The sequence below is a fragment of the Pseudorca crassidens genome, chromosome 12 (assembly GCF_039906515.1).
Source record: "Pseudorca crassidens isolate mPseCra1 chromosome 12, mPseCra1.hap1, whole genome shotgun sequence".
In the NCBI taxonomy this organism is placed as follows: domain Eukaryota; kingdom Metazoa; phylum Chordata; class Mammalia; order Artiodactyla; family Delphinidae; genus Pseudorca; species Pseudorca crassidens.
The window spans coordinates 49,727,088-49,742,026 of NC_090307.1; the positions used below are offsets into that span (position 1 = coordinate 49,727,088).

Sequence of the window (14,939 nt, forward strand, 5' to 3'; positions counted from 1 at the left end):
ACATATTGCTGGTAGGAATGTAAAATGGTACAGCCACTCGGGGAAACAATTTGACAGCTTCTTATAAAACATGCAGTTACCATACAATCTAGTAATTGTACACTTGGGAGATTTATATCAGAGAAATAAAAACTTACATTCATACAAAAGCCTGCTATGAATGCAGCTTTATTCATAACAGCTCCAAACTGGAAACAACTCAAATGTTCTCCAACACATGAATAGTTAAACACTGTGGTACATCCATACCATGGAACACTACTTGCAATAATATGCAACAACTTAGATGAATCTCAAGGGAAGAAACCAAATTCCAAAAGGTTTCATATTGTACGATGCCATTTAAATAACCTTTTGAAGTTAAAACAAATCAACCTCAACATTCTCTCCAGGCTTTTTCTCACCAACATTTAAATGTATGTTGAAGTCTCTCTTATCTTAAACAAAATCTTAAAGACCACTTCATTTCAATTCTGCCTCTCTCTCTCAACTTCAAGGCCAAATACTGTCATCAACTCTTAGCTTATAGTAACCTGCTTTCTACCCCACTCCTCCCAGTGTTTTGCCAAGGTAGACTACACATAGGGTCATTAAGGTCCCTTAAGGTTGCAGTCTACCCCAGTCTACATAGTCTATAGTCTAAATTTTGTCTTCTCTAGTTTAAAAGAGTTCTCAAGAATACTCATTTACTTGACCTTCAACATAGGTTTGTTTTTGTTTTTGTTTTTGTTTTTGCGGTACGCGGGCCTCTTACTGTTGTGGCCTCTCCCGTTGCGGAGCACAGGCTCCGGACGCGCAGGCTCAGCGGCCATGGCTCACGGGCCCAGCCGATCCGCGGCACGTGGGATCTTCCCGGACCAGGGCACGAACCCGCATCCCCTGCATCGGCAGGCGGACTCTCAACCACTGCACCACCAGGGAAGTCCCAACATAGGTTTTAAGTAAGGGAGAGAAAGGATACATTTCAAAATACCAATAACTATCTCCAGCCCAGATCAATATCCTGAGTTCCAAATGTGTATATTCAGCTGCCTCACTGTCTCTGTGGATCAGGAATCTGGAAACAGTTTGGCAAAGTTCTCTGGCTCAGGGCCTCTCACAAAGCTGCAACCAAGTTGTCCCTCAGGACTGCACTCATCTCAAGGTTCATAGGGGAGAATCCATTTACAAGTTCACTCGTATGGTTGTTAACAAGATTCAGTTCCTTGTGGATTGTTGGACTAAGGACCTCAGTTCCATACTGGGTTTTGCTCCATACTGGGCTTTTAACAGAAGCTTCCCTCAGTTCCTTGCTACGTAGGACCCTCCAAATGACAAATCACAACATGCCAACTGTGTTCCACCAGAGTAAACAAATGAGAGAGTGAGTGAGGATGAACAAGACGCAAGTCACCATCTGTAACGTAATATCTGAAGTGATGTTCCATCACTTTTGCCTATCCCATTCCTTAGAAGCAAGTCACTAGGTTCAGCCAACATCCAGGGGAGAGGGTTACTTAAGGGCATGAACACCAGAAGGTGGGGATCATTAGAGGCCATTTTAGAGGCTGCCTACTACAGATTCTATAAGCATCTCAATCTCAAAAAGTCCAAACCTCAGTTATCTTCTCCTCATACTTAGTGCTTCATATTCCCTAAAAAAATGGCAGTGCCATAAGCTAAGAGGCTAAATCCAGAAATGGAGGCACCTCTCTAACTCCTCCCTCTTCAGTACCTCCTCTTCTCCTTCCCCCACCCCCAGCACCAGCCAAATAATCATCAAATGTATCAACTATGCTGCTTAAGTTTCTCCAGAATCTGCCTTATTTCCATTTTGGGCCCAACCTTAGTGAGAACTATTATCATCTTTCATCTAGACTACTTCCATAGACTCCCATGTGGTCTCCCTGCTCGCAGTCTTGATTTCACTAATCCACTGACCACGATGCAGTCTGAGAAGTCTTTGAAAAATAAAAATATGAAGAAAAAAGAAAAGAAATTCTGAATGTGGCATTCCTCTACTTAAAACCTGTATTAGGAGGGAACATTTCTCACTAGGCGAACCAAGACAACACAGAGATGGATTAGGGGCAAAAGGATCTAGGGACTATAATATTTACTTCTGCATATCAGCCTTCCTGCTCTCTTGATGCAGAGAGGCTTTACCTGTACAGAAAAAAAGATGGCCACCAGCAACCTTGGACTCATATCCCAACAGTTCTCCCAGAGGAAAAAAGCTGCCACTATCTCTAGCTAGAAAAGCCCCGAGGATGGACTTATTTGCCAGATTTCTGTCACTTGCTCATCACAGGAGGACAGAAACTATGAATGATTCTGCTCGGGTCATGTTAGTACCTCTTTGGTGGGACAAATGCAGTCTGTTATTAGAAAGACAGAACAGCAATAGTCACATCAAAAGCCTTCAAGGCTTCTTATTCCTTTAAAAGTATTCCGTGATCTGGCTCCTGTATCTAGCTTCATCTCTTCCCATTTTTCCACTGCTTCAGCAATCCTGAATGCCTTCCAGTTTGTGAACCATAGTCATATTTTCCTTCTTGGTCTTCCCATACACTATTTCTTTTGTCTAAAATACTCTTCTCTTTCCCCTTCCACTTTTTCACCTGGCTAACTTTCATCTTTCAGGTGTCTACTTAAATATTACATACATCTTCATGGGGACCTAACACCTAGAGTTCCCACAATGCCTCATATTCTCTCATTATAATACTCAGATAGGCCTTGTTAGGACTATCTACTCATAGTCATCTAACGTTCCTGCTAGAGAGGAAGCTCTCTGAGGCCACTGACTGAGTCTATTTTGTCCACTGTGAAATCCTAGGACCTAGCACCACATTTGGCAGATGTAAGTGTTCAACAAAAATGTCTTGAAATAATAAATGAAAGTGCTGGAAGAAATACAGACCCAATTGAAGGAAAAGGAGAAAACAAAGGGATAGTAAAGAATAATACCTACCATTTATTAAGTACTTGCTGTGAACCAGACACTGCGCAAGATGCTGAACATGTATTATTGCCTCATTCATTTATCACATCAACACTATGAAGCAGGCACTGTTTCGAGGCCTATTTTACTATTTAAAAAACCCCTGGGCTTCCCTGGTGGCGCAGCGGTTGAGAATCTGCCTGCTAATGCAGGGGACATGGGTTCGAGCCCTGGTCTGGGAAGATCCCACATGCCGCGGAGCAGCTAGGCCTGTGAGCCACAACTACTGAGCCTGTGCATCTGGAGCCTGTGCTCTGCAACAAGAGAGGCCGCGATAGTGAGAGGCCCGCGCACCGCGATGAAGAGTGGCCCCCGCTTGCCACAACTAGAGAAAGGCCTTGCACAGAAACGAAGACCCAACACAGCCAAAAATAAAAATAAATAAAAATAAATAAAAGAAGGCTCAACATTAAAAAAAACAAAACAAACAAAAACCCCTGAAGCTTAGAGAATTGCTTTACATGATACATATCTAGCTTCCACACTCATGATGTCGACAGATAAGTAATATACAAAATTTATGAAATAAATTGCATGGTGCAATGCAAAGAGCAGAGGCTTTGGAACTAGAAAAACTTAAGTGAGAATACGGACTCTATCACTTTCTAGTTGGGTACCTTCACCAAGCTATGAAAGCATCCGAATCATGGTTTCCACATACATTAAAAAGAGGATTAAATACTGTTCTTAATGTTAGATAATGTACATGAAATACATGGTATAAAATAGGTATTACTTAAATGGTAGTTTACTTCCTTGTCAGTTCATCCACTATATATCTTGCAGTAGAAGCACAAAGGAATTACACCATCTAGATTCTCAAAGATCTTACTATCCAGTTGGTGTGAGAAGACTATTAAGAATACCTGAAGTTAAAGAGAATATGAGGCTAAATAGTAAATACTCTACACTGCTCTGTGGTACAGATGATAAATTCAGAAGAAGAAAGAGATCCATGATAACTAGACTGGATCAGAGACAGGGCCACAAAGGAAAGAAATGTGCAGAGACTCTTAGAGGATAAGTAAGATGGAGAGTGACAGGTGTTTTTCACTCTCCCCACCTACAAGGCAGAAGCATATATTGGTAAAACCATGAAACTGCTTCCTTAATTAAAGAGCGTGGATGTGGATCATGTGAGATTTTCATGGCCAGACTGTGGAGCTGAGATTTGATAAAGTAGGAAATATGGAGCTAATAACAGTTTGGGGTCAGGGAAAGGACAGAATGAGTAAGGATAATAAACCTTAACCTTTTCATGGGAATATTGTGAAGGATTCATTTTTTTCTTCCCTAAAAAGGAAGTATTACCTCTTCGAAATGTTATTCAAACGTATTTTTCATTTATATAAAAGGGAACTTGGGCTTCCCTGGTGGCGCAGTGGTTGGGGGGTCCGCCTGCCGATGCACGGGGCGTGGGTTCGTGCCCCGGTCCGGGAGGATCCCACGTCCCGCGGAGCGGCTGGGCCCGTGGGCCATGGCGGCTGGGCCTGCGCGTCCGGAGCCTATGCTCCGCAGCGGGAGGGGCCCCAGCGGTGAGACGCCCGCGTACCGCAAAAAAAAAAAAAAAAGAAAGAAGCAGAACCCAAGGACTCTAATTGTGGCCCATATAACTTTTTGTATTACCAAATAATATCATATCTACATACTGGTCACAACTGGCCAACCTCAGCTAATTTATAACTCATCATATCAACTGTCATTTATAGACAGAATATTTTGTGCCATATTTTAATAAACAAGTGCCATTGTAAACTTTACCCCACGTGAAAGGTCATAGTGCCCTCAAGGAAACACAATGAATAACTCCATACAAAGATGCAAATTATAATTTCAGAATCCTGAGATAAAACTGTCTCATCCTTCCAATGTGTCTTTAAAAATGCCCACTATAGGTATTTTTATATCCTTACCCTCTTACAGTTCATTACAAAGGAACCATCAATCAGTTCTAGAGCATTCTTAAAACATTTTAAATAGCCAATGCGGTTTCTTATTACACCTCAGTCTTCTCCCATTACTCCCTTTATTTTAGGTTCTTAAACTCGGGCATTATTTTCTAACCATATGCTTCATGGCATGCTGGGGATTATATAATTTTTGTTTTTATCAAAATAGTACCCTTTTGGTTTAAGCTACATCAGGATTTTCTTAAATTTACAATTCCAAAAGAATTACTTACAAAACAGAAGTAAAACTAGAGGGCCCAATTAAATAGAAAAATACTTCAAAAAATGGTAAGATTCTTTCTAGTGTTATTTTTTTTACCACTTTACATTTGATAGATTTATGATAAAAGTGAATTACTTCCTTTCATAACTAAGTCGGTATGGAAAGTGAGAGAAAATAGATACTACTAGACTTAGAAATGCACTGCGTATTGTCATAGCTAGTGTCTCAATTTCCAAGATACACAACAAACATGCTCATGAAATTTGAAAGATTTAAAAAAATTGGATCCTCCTGAATTCAAAGGCTAGGATCTGGACGATTTGGGGTAATATATCTTTGGTCACCAGGGCACTTTTGTCCTTTTAAATTTTTATAAATCACCAAGATTATTAAATATAATTAAAACTTGGCAGGAGCATTACTGCTGCCCTGAATGTTTTAAAGTTTTTCAGAAATGTGGATATATCAATTTAAAGGAGGGTATAATCTCTCAAGGAATTCCAGTATTATTTAAAAACCAAACCAAAAGAAGTGGAAATGGCAAAAGAGCGGAGATTCTTGGGCTTAAAACCTCTAGAAGGCTGCTAAATATTCAGGAGTAAATTTTTGGACAATTATTTTTAAAAGGTGAAAGTGTTGGAGTAGATTAGCATTTTCAACCATTCCCTCAACAAAGATTTAATTTTACATCGATTTAAGCCACATTTCAGGGATGGCCGTGTTTGATTTTTACTGTAATTATTACTTTTCTATGTGTCTGCCTGAGGAAGTGGGCAGTGTGCATTCAGGCAGGCTGTTACAGGCTGAAAGAAGTCTTTTCTTTCTTTACAAGTCAGGCACAGCATTAATATCTCTTCTACAGTCAAGGCTACAACACACACACACACACACACACACACACACACACACACACACACACACACACACACACACACACACACACACACACACACACACACACCCCCCCCCCCCCCCCCAGTTAAACGTTTACAGCGACTGTTAAAGGCAGTTGCACAACGGAAACCTATGAAATCTACCAACTTTTAACTCCACCGCTTCCATCCCACATTTCAGAACAGCATCTCCCTTAATAAAGGAAGGAGGCAATTTTCACACGTGGGAGACTCTTTTCTTGTCCCCCTACACTGAGTGATGCGCTAGGGCAGCGGGGTAAGGAAGGCCTGAGGGCAGAGAAGGGTGGTCAAGAAGAGTTGCTCGCTCACCACGGTGGATCCTTTCTTTACCGCTTCCTGGGCATATTCCACTTGGAGTAGGTGTCCGTCCGGGGAGAAGACAGTAATTGCCCGGTCATACTGAGACGCCATTCGCGCAGGGCTACCGCAATATCCGCTGTGAGTCCCACACTGCCTCAGTCGAGGGGTCAGAGGAGTCGCACCTGCGACCACATGCTACCCGGAAGTGCTTGCGCATGCTCAAGACGCCCTCGGAAGTGATCACGGGGACAGCTCAGGGGTCCTCGTGGCCTTCCTCTGGTTCGAGGCTGTGCGTGCGAGTCGACTGTGTTCCTCTGCTATCCTTAGTGCCTGGCGCGTGTGTCCCAATTTTCCCACGCTGGTGTTGCTCCAGGAGTGGGGTTATTAAAATGACCCTCAAAGATTAGGGCTTAATAGTGAGAACTTCAAAGATCAGGTATTTTTGTTTTCACAAACCTATTAGAGAACCAGTGGTAAGTTAATTTTCAACCTCTTATTTTTGGATTCAAATTCTAAAATGTCCTTCTCTCTCTTTCTCTTCCCCTCCATCCTTGGTTATCTTACATTATTTTAACCCAAAGAAATAAGTTATAATTTTGAAATTTTCATTTGTCCTTGCACTTGCTCGCGCTCTTTCTCTCTTTTCATTTCTTTCGTCCATTTCTGCCTTGTGATCAAAATAGAGCAAATGAGCAAATAGTCCATCAAAGTAATGTTAATGATAGGAATTAAGATAATACTATTTTAACCAAAGAAATTTTCTAAAAGCCCAAATTATGCTAACTTGAAAGCTATCTGCAAATTTAACTGTTCTATAAAGTCTGTATAATCTGGTACAACATTACTACCTGTGAAACAACTCTTGGCTCTTTGTCCTCATCAATAAAATGAGAATATTTAAAAACTGGTAGAAAAGTGTTCGTCTGAGGTTTAATGTATTTATAGGTATAAATAACTTAAAATGGTGCCTAGTGGATAGTAATAGCCAGGTAAGTTTAAGTATTGTTATTACTTTCCATGTTTGTTGTTTTCCATCGGGGAGGATCTTAAGCTTGGTAAAACCAACCTTAACTAAAAAAAGAAAAAAGGGTACCCACAAAAGAGGAGAACTCCATACCCTCAATTCCAAATACTTAATTCAGAGTTTTAGTTGACTACTAAAAGCAATTTGTATGCCCATCTTTTTCTTTAATATTAGAAACTCTTGAAAAGTCTGGTTTTACTAAAAAAGAAAAAAATTCCTAACCAAACCAATTCACTCTGCTGTTTCAAGAGTTTCTGAAATTTACAATGTTATGGTAAACCAACATTTGCAAGAAGCTGTTATTTAAAAAGTGTCTTGGTGTCCTTGTTGAATAATATGATTTTTTTTTCTTTTTACATGATTATAGATCACAAGAAATTTCAAAAATCGTGCAGAGAGGTCCCCTGTACCTTTCACCCAGCTTCCCCCAATGGTAATATTTTAACATAACTATAGTACAATATCAAAACCAGGAAAATGACATTGGTACAAACTTATTCAGCTTTTACCAGTTTTACATGTACTCATTTGTGTATGTGTGCATAGTTCTATGTAATTTATCATATGTAGATTGGTATACGCACTACCACAATCAAATACAGAACTGTTCCATGACCACAAAGATCCCTTGTGCTGTTCACTTACAGTCATACCCATCCTACTTCCCTCCCCCAACCCTGGAAACCACGAATCTGTTCATCTCTATAATTTTGTCATTTCAAAAATTTTATATAAATAAAATCATACAGTATGTAACTTTTTATTTTAAGATAATTTTAGATTCGCAGGAAGTTACAATGATAATACAGAATGGTCTCCTGTACCCTTCACTTAGTTTACGCAATATGTTACATTTTATTGACTATAGTACAATAGCAGAATGAGGAAATTGATGTTGGTAGAAAATATGTATATAGCTTTGATTGAAAGACATTTTGAAAGTGTTATGATGTATTTTAGCATTTATTTCACAAATATGATAGCATTAAAATGTTGACAAGGATTAATTGACACATTTGTGATTCACATTGACACTGCAGCTTAACAGTGTGGCTTTGGGCAGGTATATTTCACTTCACAAAAAACTAGTTTCCTGGGCTTCCCTGGTGGCGCAGTGGTTGAGAGTCCTCCTGCCGATGCAGGGGACACGGGTTCGTGCCCCGGTCCGGGAAGATCCCACATGGCGCGGAGCGGCTGGGCCTGTGAGCCAATGGCTGCTGAGGCTGTGCGTCCGGAGCCTGTGCTCTGCAACAGGAGAGGCCACAACAGTGAGAGGCCCGTGTACCGCAAAAAACAAAACAAAACAAAACAAAACTAGTTTCCTGATCTGTAAAACAAGGGTAATAATACTTACTTCATAATCTTGTTGTGAAGAGCAAATGACATAATGTGTTAGTGCACATAGGGCAGTGCCTGACACAGATAAGCACTTGAAAAATGTTAACTATTGTTACTAATCATTGAGTTAACTAAAAAGTTAAGATTATTCTGTAAGAGAGAAATTAGGAAAGTAAAAAAATGTAGCATGAAGCCATTTATATATTTTTAATATGTATATATGTATAAATATACATTTGTAAGTATACAGACAAAAAAGAGTGAAAGAACATACACCAATTTGACAAAAGTGGTTTTCTTTGCAGGAGGCCAGGGATTGGAAGGAGAATGGGGAGACATGGTAAGGAAAGAGAAGTTACTGTTCTAAACTTTATATGTATAACTGTATTATTTAAAAAATTTTACAGCAAGCATAGTTTATACTTAAACAATAAAAACAACATTGAGAAAGTTTAATGCTTAGAGGCTTCCAGCAATGACAGCCTTGATGGTTTGAGCCAAATATCCTATTGAGAACAATTAGAAATATTGAACAAAGTATTTTTTTTTAATTATGTATGCTGACTCCAACTAGGGTTTGTGGTGCCAAGATTCAGAAGAGAAGGAAAACTCGTAGAGAGTAAGCCTAGCATCTTCCCTTGGAGGTATTTGCCTATTTCCAAAGCACTCACTAGGTGAGAAGGAGACCTTTGATAAACAAAAACTGGAGTTCAAAGTCTGTCAGGGTATAGAGGTCATGAAAAACACCTAGGCTTTTTGTTTGGGACTCAGGGGGCCACAGCCCCGAAGTAAGAGTGAAACAAAAATAGACCTGTTCTCACAGGGACCTACGTTGAGCTTTGAATCATCTCAATCCATGATTGGAATAAAGCAGTGTTTCTCAGACTGTGGTTCAGAGATCTTGGAGGTACCCAGAAAACTTTCAAGGGATTCACAATGTCAAGCCTATAGTGAAAACACTAAAACAGTATTTGCCCTTTCACGGTGTGGATATTTACATTCACAGTGCAAAAGAAATGGGTAAAACTGCTAGAGCCTTAGAATAAATCAAGGCAGTAGTACCAAACTGTGCTAGTAAACATTGTATTTTTTACCACTAAGCACCTATGGAAAAAAATGCCAATTTCATTTTAGAGTATCATTGAATAAGCAGTAAATTATTAATTTTATTAAATCTTGTCTCTTGAGTACCTGTCTTTTTAATATTCAGAATGACATAATGGGCAGTACTCATAAAGCACCTCTGCTGCCTCCAAAGTAAGATAGTTAGCTTGAGAAAAAGCACTTTTTAAAATATTTGAGTTGCTAACCGAACGAGCCCCCTTTCTTGTTGGACACCATTTATACTTGAAAGAATGACTGACACACTGTGGTTATTCAGAGTTATAATTTGGGCAGGCATTTCTTGAAAATGAACAAAATTAGCCTGTCATTTCAAAAAAACAACAGTATGTGTTTCAAAAGATAAAATTCAAGCTTTTAAGCAAAAATTAGAATTTTGGAAGACTTGTATACATCACCATGAACTTGACAACCTTCCCATAATTAAAAACTTTACTGGGACTTCCCTGGTGGCGCAGTGGTTAAGAATCCGCCTGCCAATGCAGGGGACACGGGTTCGATCCCTGGTCCGGGAGGATCCCACATGGCGCAGAGCAACTAAGCCTGTGTGCCACAACTACTGAGCCTGTGCTCTAGAGCCCACGAGCCACAACTATTGAGCCCGCGTGCCACAACTACTGAAGCCTGCGCACCTAGAGCCTGTGCTCTGCAACAAGAGAAGCCACCACGATGAGAAGCCTGCGCACCTCAACGAAAGAGTAGCTGCCGCTCGCCACAACTAGAGAAAGCCTGTGCGCAGAAGCGAAGACCCAACACAGCCCAAAATAAGTAAATAAAATAAATTTTTAAAAAATTAAAAACTTTACCGGGACCTCCCTGGTGGCACAGTGGTTAAGAATCTGCCTGCCAATGCAGAGGATACAGGCTTGAACCCTGGTCCAGGAAGATCCCACATGCCATGGAGTAACTAAGCCCCAGCACCACAACTACTGAACCTGTGCTCTAGAGCCCGTGAGCCACAACTACTGAGCCCATGTACCGCAACTATTGAAGCCCACGTGCCTAGAGCCCACGCTCCTCAACAAGAGAAGCCACTGAAAGGAGAAGCCCGCGCACCGCAATGACGAGTAGCCCGCGCTTGCCGCAACTAGAGAAAGCCTGCGCACACCAACAAAGACCCAACACAGCCATAAATAAATAAATAAATAAATAAATAAAATTTATTTAAAAAAAAAAAAGACATTCAAATTGCTGTAGACCAATGGATTTTAATGTAATAATCAAAGTTCACTCATAGGATTCTAAATTGTGTTTCAACCAACTTTAAGAAACTATCACCTTTTGAGCACTGGTCTAGTATCAAAGGAGACCCAATGATTGAAATTCACTGAATGATTGATGTGCAGTGATTTAAAAAGGCTATAAAAAATACTCCTCTATTTTCTAATACATATCTTTGTGAGTTTTTTCCCTGTATTTCAACCAAAATAACATATTGCAACAGTTTGCATGTAGAAAGAGATATAAGAATACAACTATATTTTATTAAGCCAGACATGAATGAGATTTACAATCTCATTCTTCTCACTAATTTTCCCAATTTGGGAAAATATAGTTTTTTTAATAGAAATATATAAAACATACATATCAATATGTAATGAGTTTACTATTTTAAATGAATTAATAAGTAAAATGTTTTAATTTCTTATACGATCAATATTGATAGATATAACCCACATAAACAAAAGCTCTTTGAGATCTTCAGTAATTTTTAAGAGGGTAAAGTGTTCCTAAGGCCAAAAAGTTGGGAAGCACTGGGATAAAGCATTGCTAGTGCCCCTAGATGATTAGCTACCTGCCAGAAGCAAAAGTAAATCCTTTGTAGAGGAAGATAAGATCATGTAGAAGCTCAAATAATTACTACACTTTCTCATTTGCAATATCATGTACTCAATCAAAAATAACTGGGCACACACAAAAAATGGTGTGACCAAAGAACAAGAGAAACAGCAGACAATATAGCATCTAGATAATGGAGTTATCAGATGCAGATTTTTAAAACAAATAAGATAATTATATTCAAGGGGTTAAAGACAAGATCAAGATTTTCAGCAGGAACTAGAACTATCAATAAAGCACATATTGGAAACTGTAGAAATGAAAACTACATACATTAATTGAGATTAAGAGTTCAATAAATGGATTTAAAATCAGCGTAGATATAGTTGAAGAGAGAAGTGGAGAACTAGAAGATAGTTTTATATGTATATAAAATCTCCATATCTTGGAAATTCAAAGTTTTCTCTGTGAATTACTAGTAAGAATGATTAAAAATAAAAACTAATGAATAAAGATGTAAAAAAAAAGTAATATAAAATAAAAACTAATGGATGCACCGAAAAAAGAAAAAAACCCCTCCATATCAAAGCAGAGAGAGGTAAAAGGATAGAGAACACTGAAAAGGAATTTAAAACGTTTTGGATATGCTGAAAAGCCTAATGTTTGTATAGTTTCAGTACCAGAACAATAGCAGATAGAAAAATAGGGCAGAAACACGTAAAGATAGTTTGTTTAGAAATTTTCAAAACTGACAAAAGAATCAAGCAACAGATTCAGGAAAAACTATTAACAACAAGCAGGATAAATGAAAGAAATTCAGCTTAGAAAACCCATAATAAACCTGCATGTATGTATTGGCCACTTCGTTACTGTGAAGTCTTTAAATCTTTTGTCCATTTTTGTTAATAGGGTTGTTTGTCTTCTTACTGAGTTGTAAGGGTTCTTTAAATATTCTAGATACAGGTTCTTTGTTTTCATACATTTTCTCATGGAGTATAACTTGCCTTTACATTTTCTTATAATCCTTTGAAGAGCAGATTTTTTAATTTTATTGAAATCCAATTTATCAATCTTTCTCTTATGCTTCTTGCTTTTGGTTATGTCTAAGAAATATTTAACCTAAGGTCATGAAGATTTTCTCCAGTTTTTTGTTTCAGAAGTTTTATAGTTTTATTTTTTACATTTAGGTTCACAATCTCTTTCAAGTTAACTTTTGTGTCTATGTGAGGAAAAGGTCAAAGTTCATTTTTAAAAACATGGATTGTTGTTTCAAAACAATCTTTTCTCTATTGAATTACCTTGGCATCTGTATTAGTTTCCTATAGCTGCCATCATAAATTCCCACAAACCTGGTGGCTTAAAACAGAAATTTATTCTGTCACAATTCTGGAGGCCAGAAGGCTGAAATCATGGTGTCTACAGGACTGCACTATAATATTATGCTATTATTTTTCTTTTATAGAAAATATACAATAAATGTGATTGATAAGTTAGCTTAGTATATAATTAGGACAGTAGTTTGTAACGTATTGAATAACATCAATATTTTAGTGCACATTGCATAATTCAACCATCAATGTTAGATGGGGAATAAACATTGTATTAGTTTCCTATTGCTACTTGAACAAATTATCACAAACGTAAAGCTTAAAACAACACAAATTTATTACTTTACAGTTTTAGAGGTCAGATGTCCAAAAGGGTCTCACTGGGCTATAATTAAGGTGTCGGCAGGGTTTTGTTACTTCTGGAGGCTCTAGGGGAGAATCTGCTTCCTTGCCTTTTCCAGCATCTCGAGGTCACCCACATTCCTTGGCTTATGAACCCCTTCTATCTTCAAAGCCAGCAATGTCCAGTCAATTCTTTCTCAAGGTGCCATCTCTCTGATTACGACTCTTCAGCCTCACTGTTCTCCTTTTAGAGATATCTGTGATTACACTGGGCTCACTCAAATAATTCAGGTTAATCTTTGTATTTTAAGGTCAGCTGGTAAACCACTTTAATTCCATCTGGAAACTTAATTCCATGTTGCCATGTAACCTATCATATTCACAGGTTCTGAAGACTGGGAAGTAGTCATCTTTGTGAGGATGAAATTATTGTGCCTATCATACCCATTCATAGGGAAAGTAGCTATGAATTCATAGGGAAATTATAAATCCTATAAATTGTGAAGTAGTTCAACAGTTATATTCTTTTACTAAAGGTAAAGTAACTGCACATCATGCACAAGGTCAGGAAACATGTTAAACAGGAAAAAAAAAATCATATGATCTCTAAATTATTGCCAGAAACTATCTCAAGGATAGACTACCAAGTATTTTGGACCATTTCTAGCCTTGAAGTATGTATTTCTCTTCTTATTAGATTATTAAGTACACATCTTATCCTTGTTTAGTAATTTACAATATCACGTGTTTCTGCATATTTTACCTGTTAAAATTGACACAGTCTTAAAGAATCTAAGGTAAGACTATCACTTAGCACAGTGGCTGTGCATAATAAATGCTAACTAAATGATTAAACAATTTATTATTTCTAATAGCCTTTTAAATAGGGCGGCTGTTTTTTAGAAAGGTGAATGAGATACAGAAATGCCCTGTCCAGTATCATACCACAGGTGGACGAACTGGGAACTCCAAACTTGGGCATCCATCACAGTGAGTTACGATTGCATAGAGCTTCCCATAGAAACTAAGTTTTTTGAAGCAATACTTTCTTATAACATTAAATCCCCAAATATAATTGATTCAGCTCCTTCTTAATTCATTAAATATTTGATACTATAAGAAGAAATGGAAATGCGCCAGAGAGGCCTAAGTTATAGTCTACTTTGAATGAAATCTTCTGGAGTATTGAAAATAAAGTCTTTTATGAAGAATTGGGAAAGGTGATTTGTTCTTGCCTGGAATAGTGATTATATATATAGATGTATGCTCTTCACCTTATAGTCTTGAAATCTGTGGAAGCCACAACTCAAAATGACTCATCAAATGCCATGGTGACAGTAAGCAGAGAAATATTTTGAAAGATATGACCTGAGGGGTTTTGCTCTGAGCCCAATTACAAGCAGACAGGCTTGGTCTGTGCCTTCCCAATGTATTATAAGAATTTATGGCAGCACTGGGGCTTAAAATATCAGCTAATTTGATAGTACAGAGATTCTACTAATTATAAAACAATAAGTATTAAAGAAATGTTTGTACGAAAGTAATCTCAATTATCTGCAAATTCATGATTTCTTCTGTGGATTGAGGTAATTTTAATGCCATGATTATATAGTTTCACTAAATATTGAGCATATTCC

At 38.2% G+C, this 14,939-nt stretch overlaps 1 protein-coding gene and 1 long non-coding RNA gene across 2 annotated transcripts in view; one reads left to right on the forward strand and one right to left on the reverse strand.

Moving 5' to 3' along the window:
• PSMA8 (proteasome 20S subunit alpha 8) overlaps positions 1-6,814 on the reverse strand; it is a 31,506-nt gene extending 24,692 nt beyond the window's left edge. Inside the window, exon 1 of the mRNA XM_067699440.1 lies at positions 6,379-6,814. Within this exon, the coding sequence (XP_067555541.1) occupies positions 6,379-6,480 (102 nt within the window). The 5' untranslated portion in view covers positions 6,481-6,814. The remainder of the gene's footprint in view (positions 1-6,378) is intronic.
• LOC137203391 (uncharacterized) overlaps positions 1-9,102 on the forward strand; it is a 54,001-nt gene extending 44,899 nt beyond the window's left edge. The window contains exons 2-3 of the long non-coding RNA XR_010933077.1: positions 7,761-7,826; positions 9,037-9,102. This is a non-coding gene — a long non-coding RNA (uncharacterized lncRNA). The remainder of the gene's footprint in view (positions 1-7,760; positions 7,827-9,036) is intronic.
• The last annotated feature ends 5,837 nt before the right edge of the window (positions 9,103-14,939 follow it).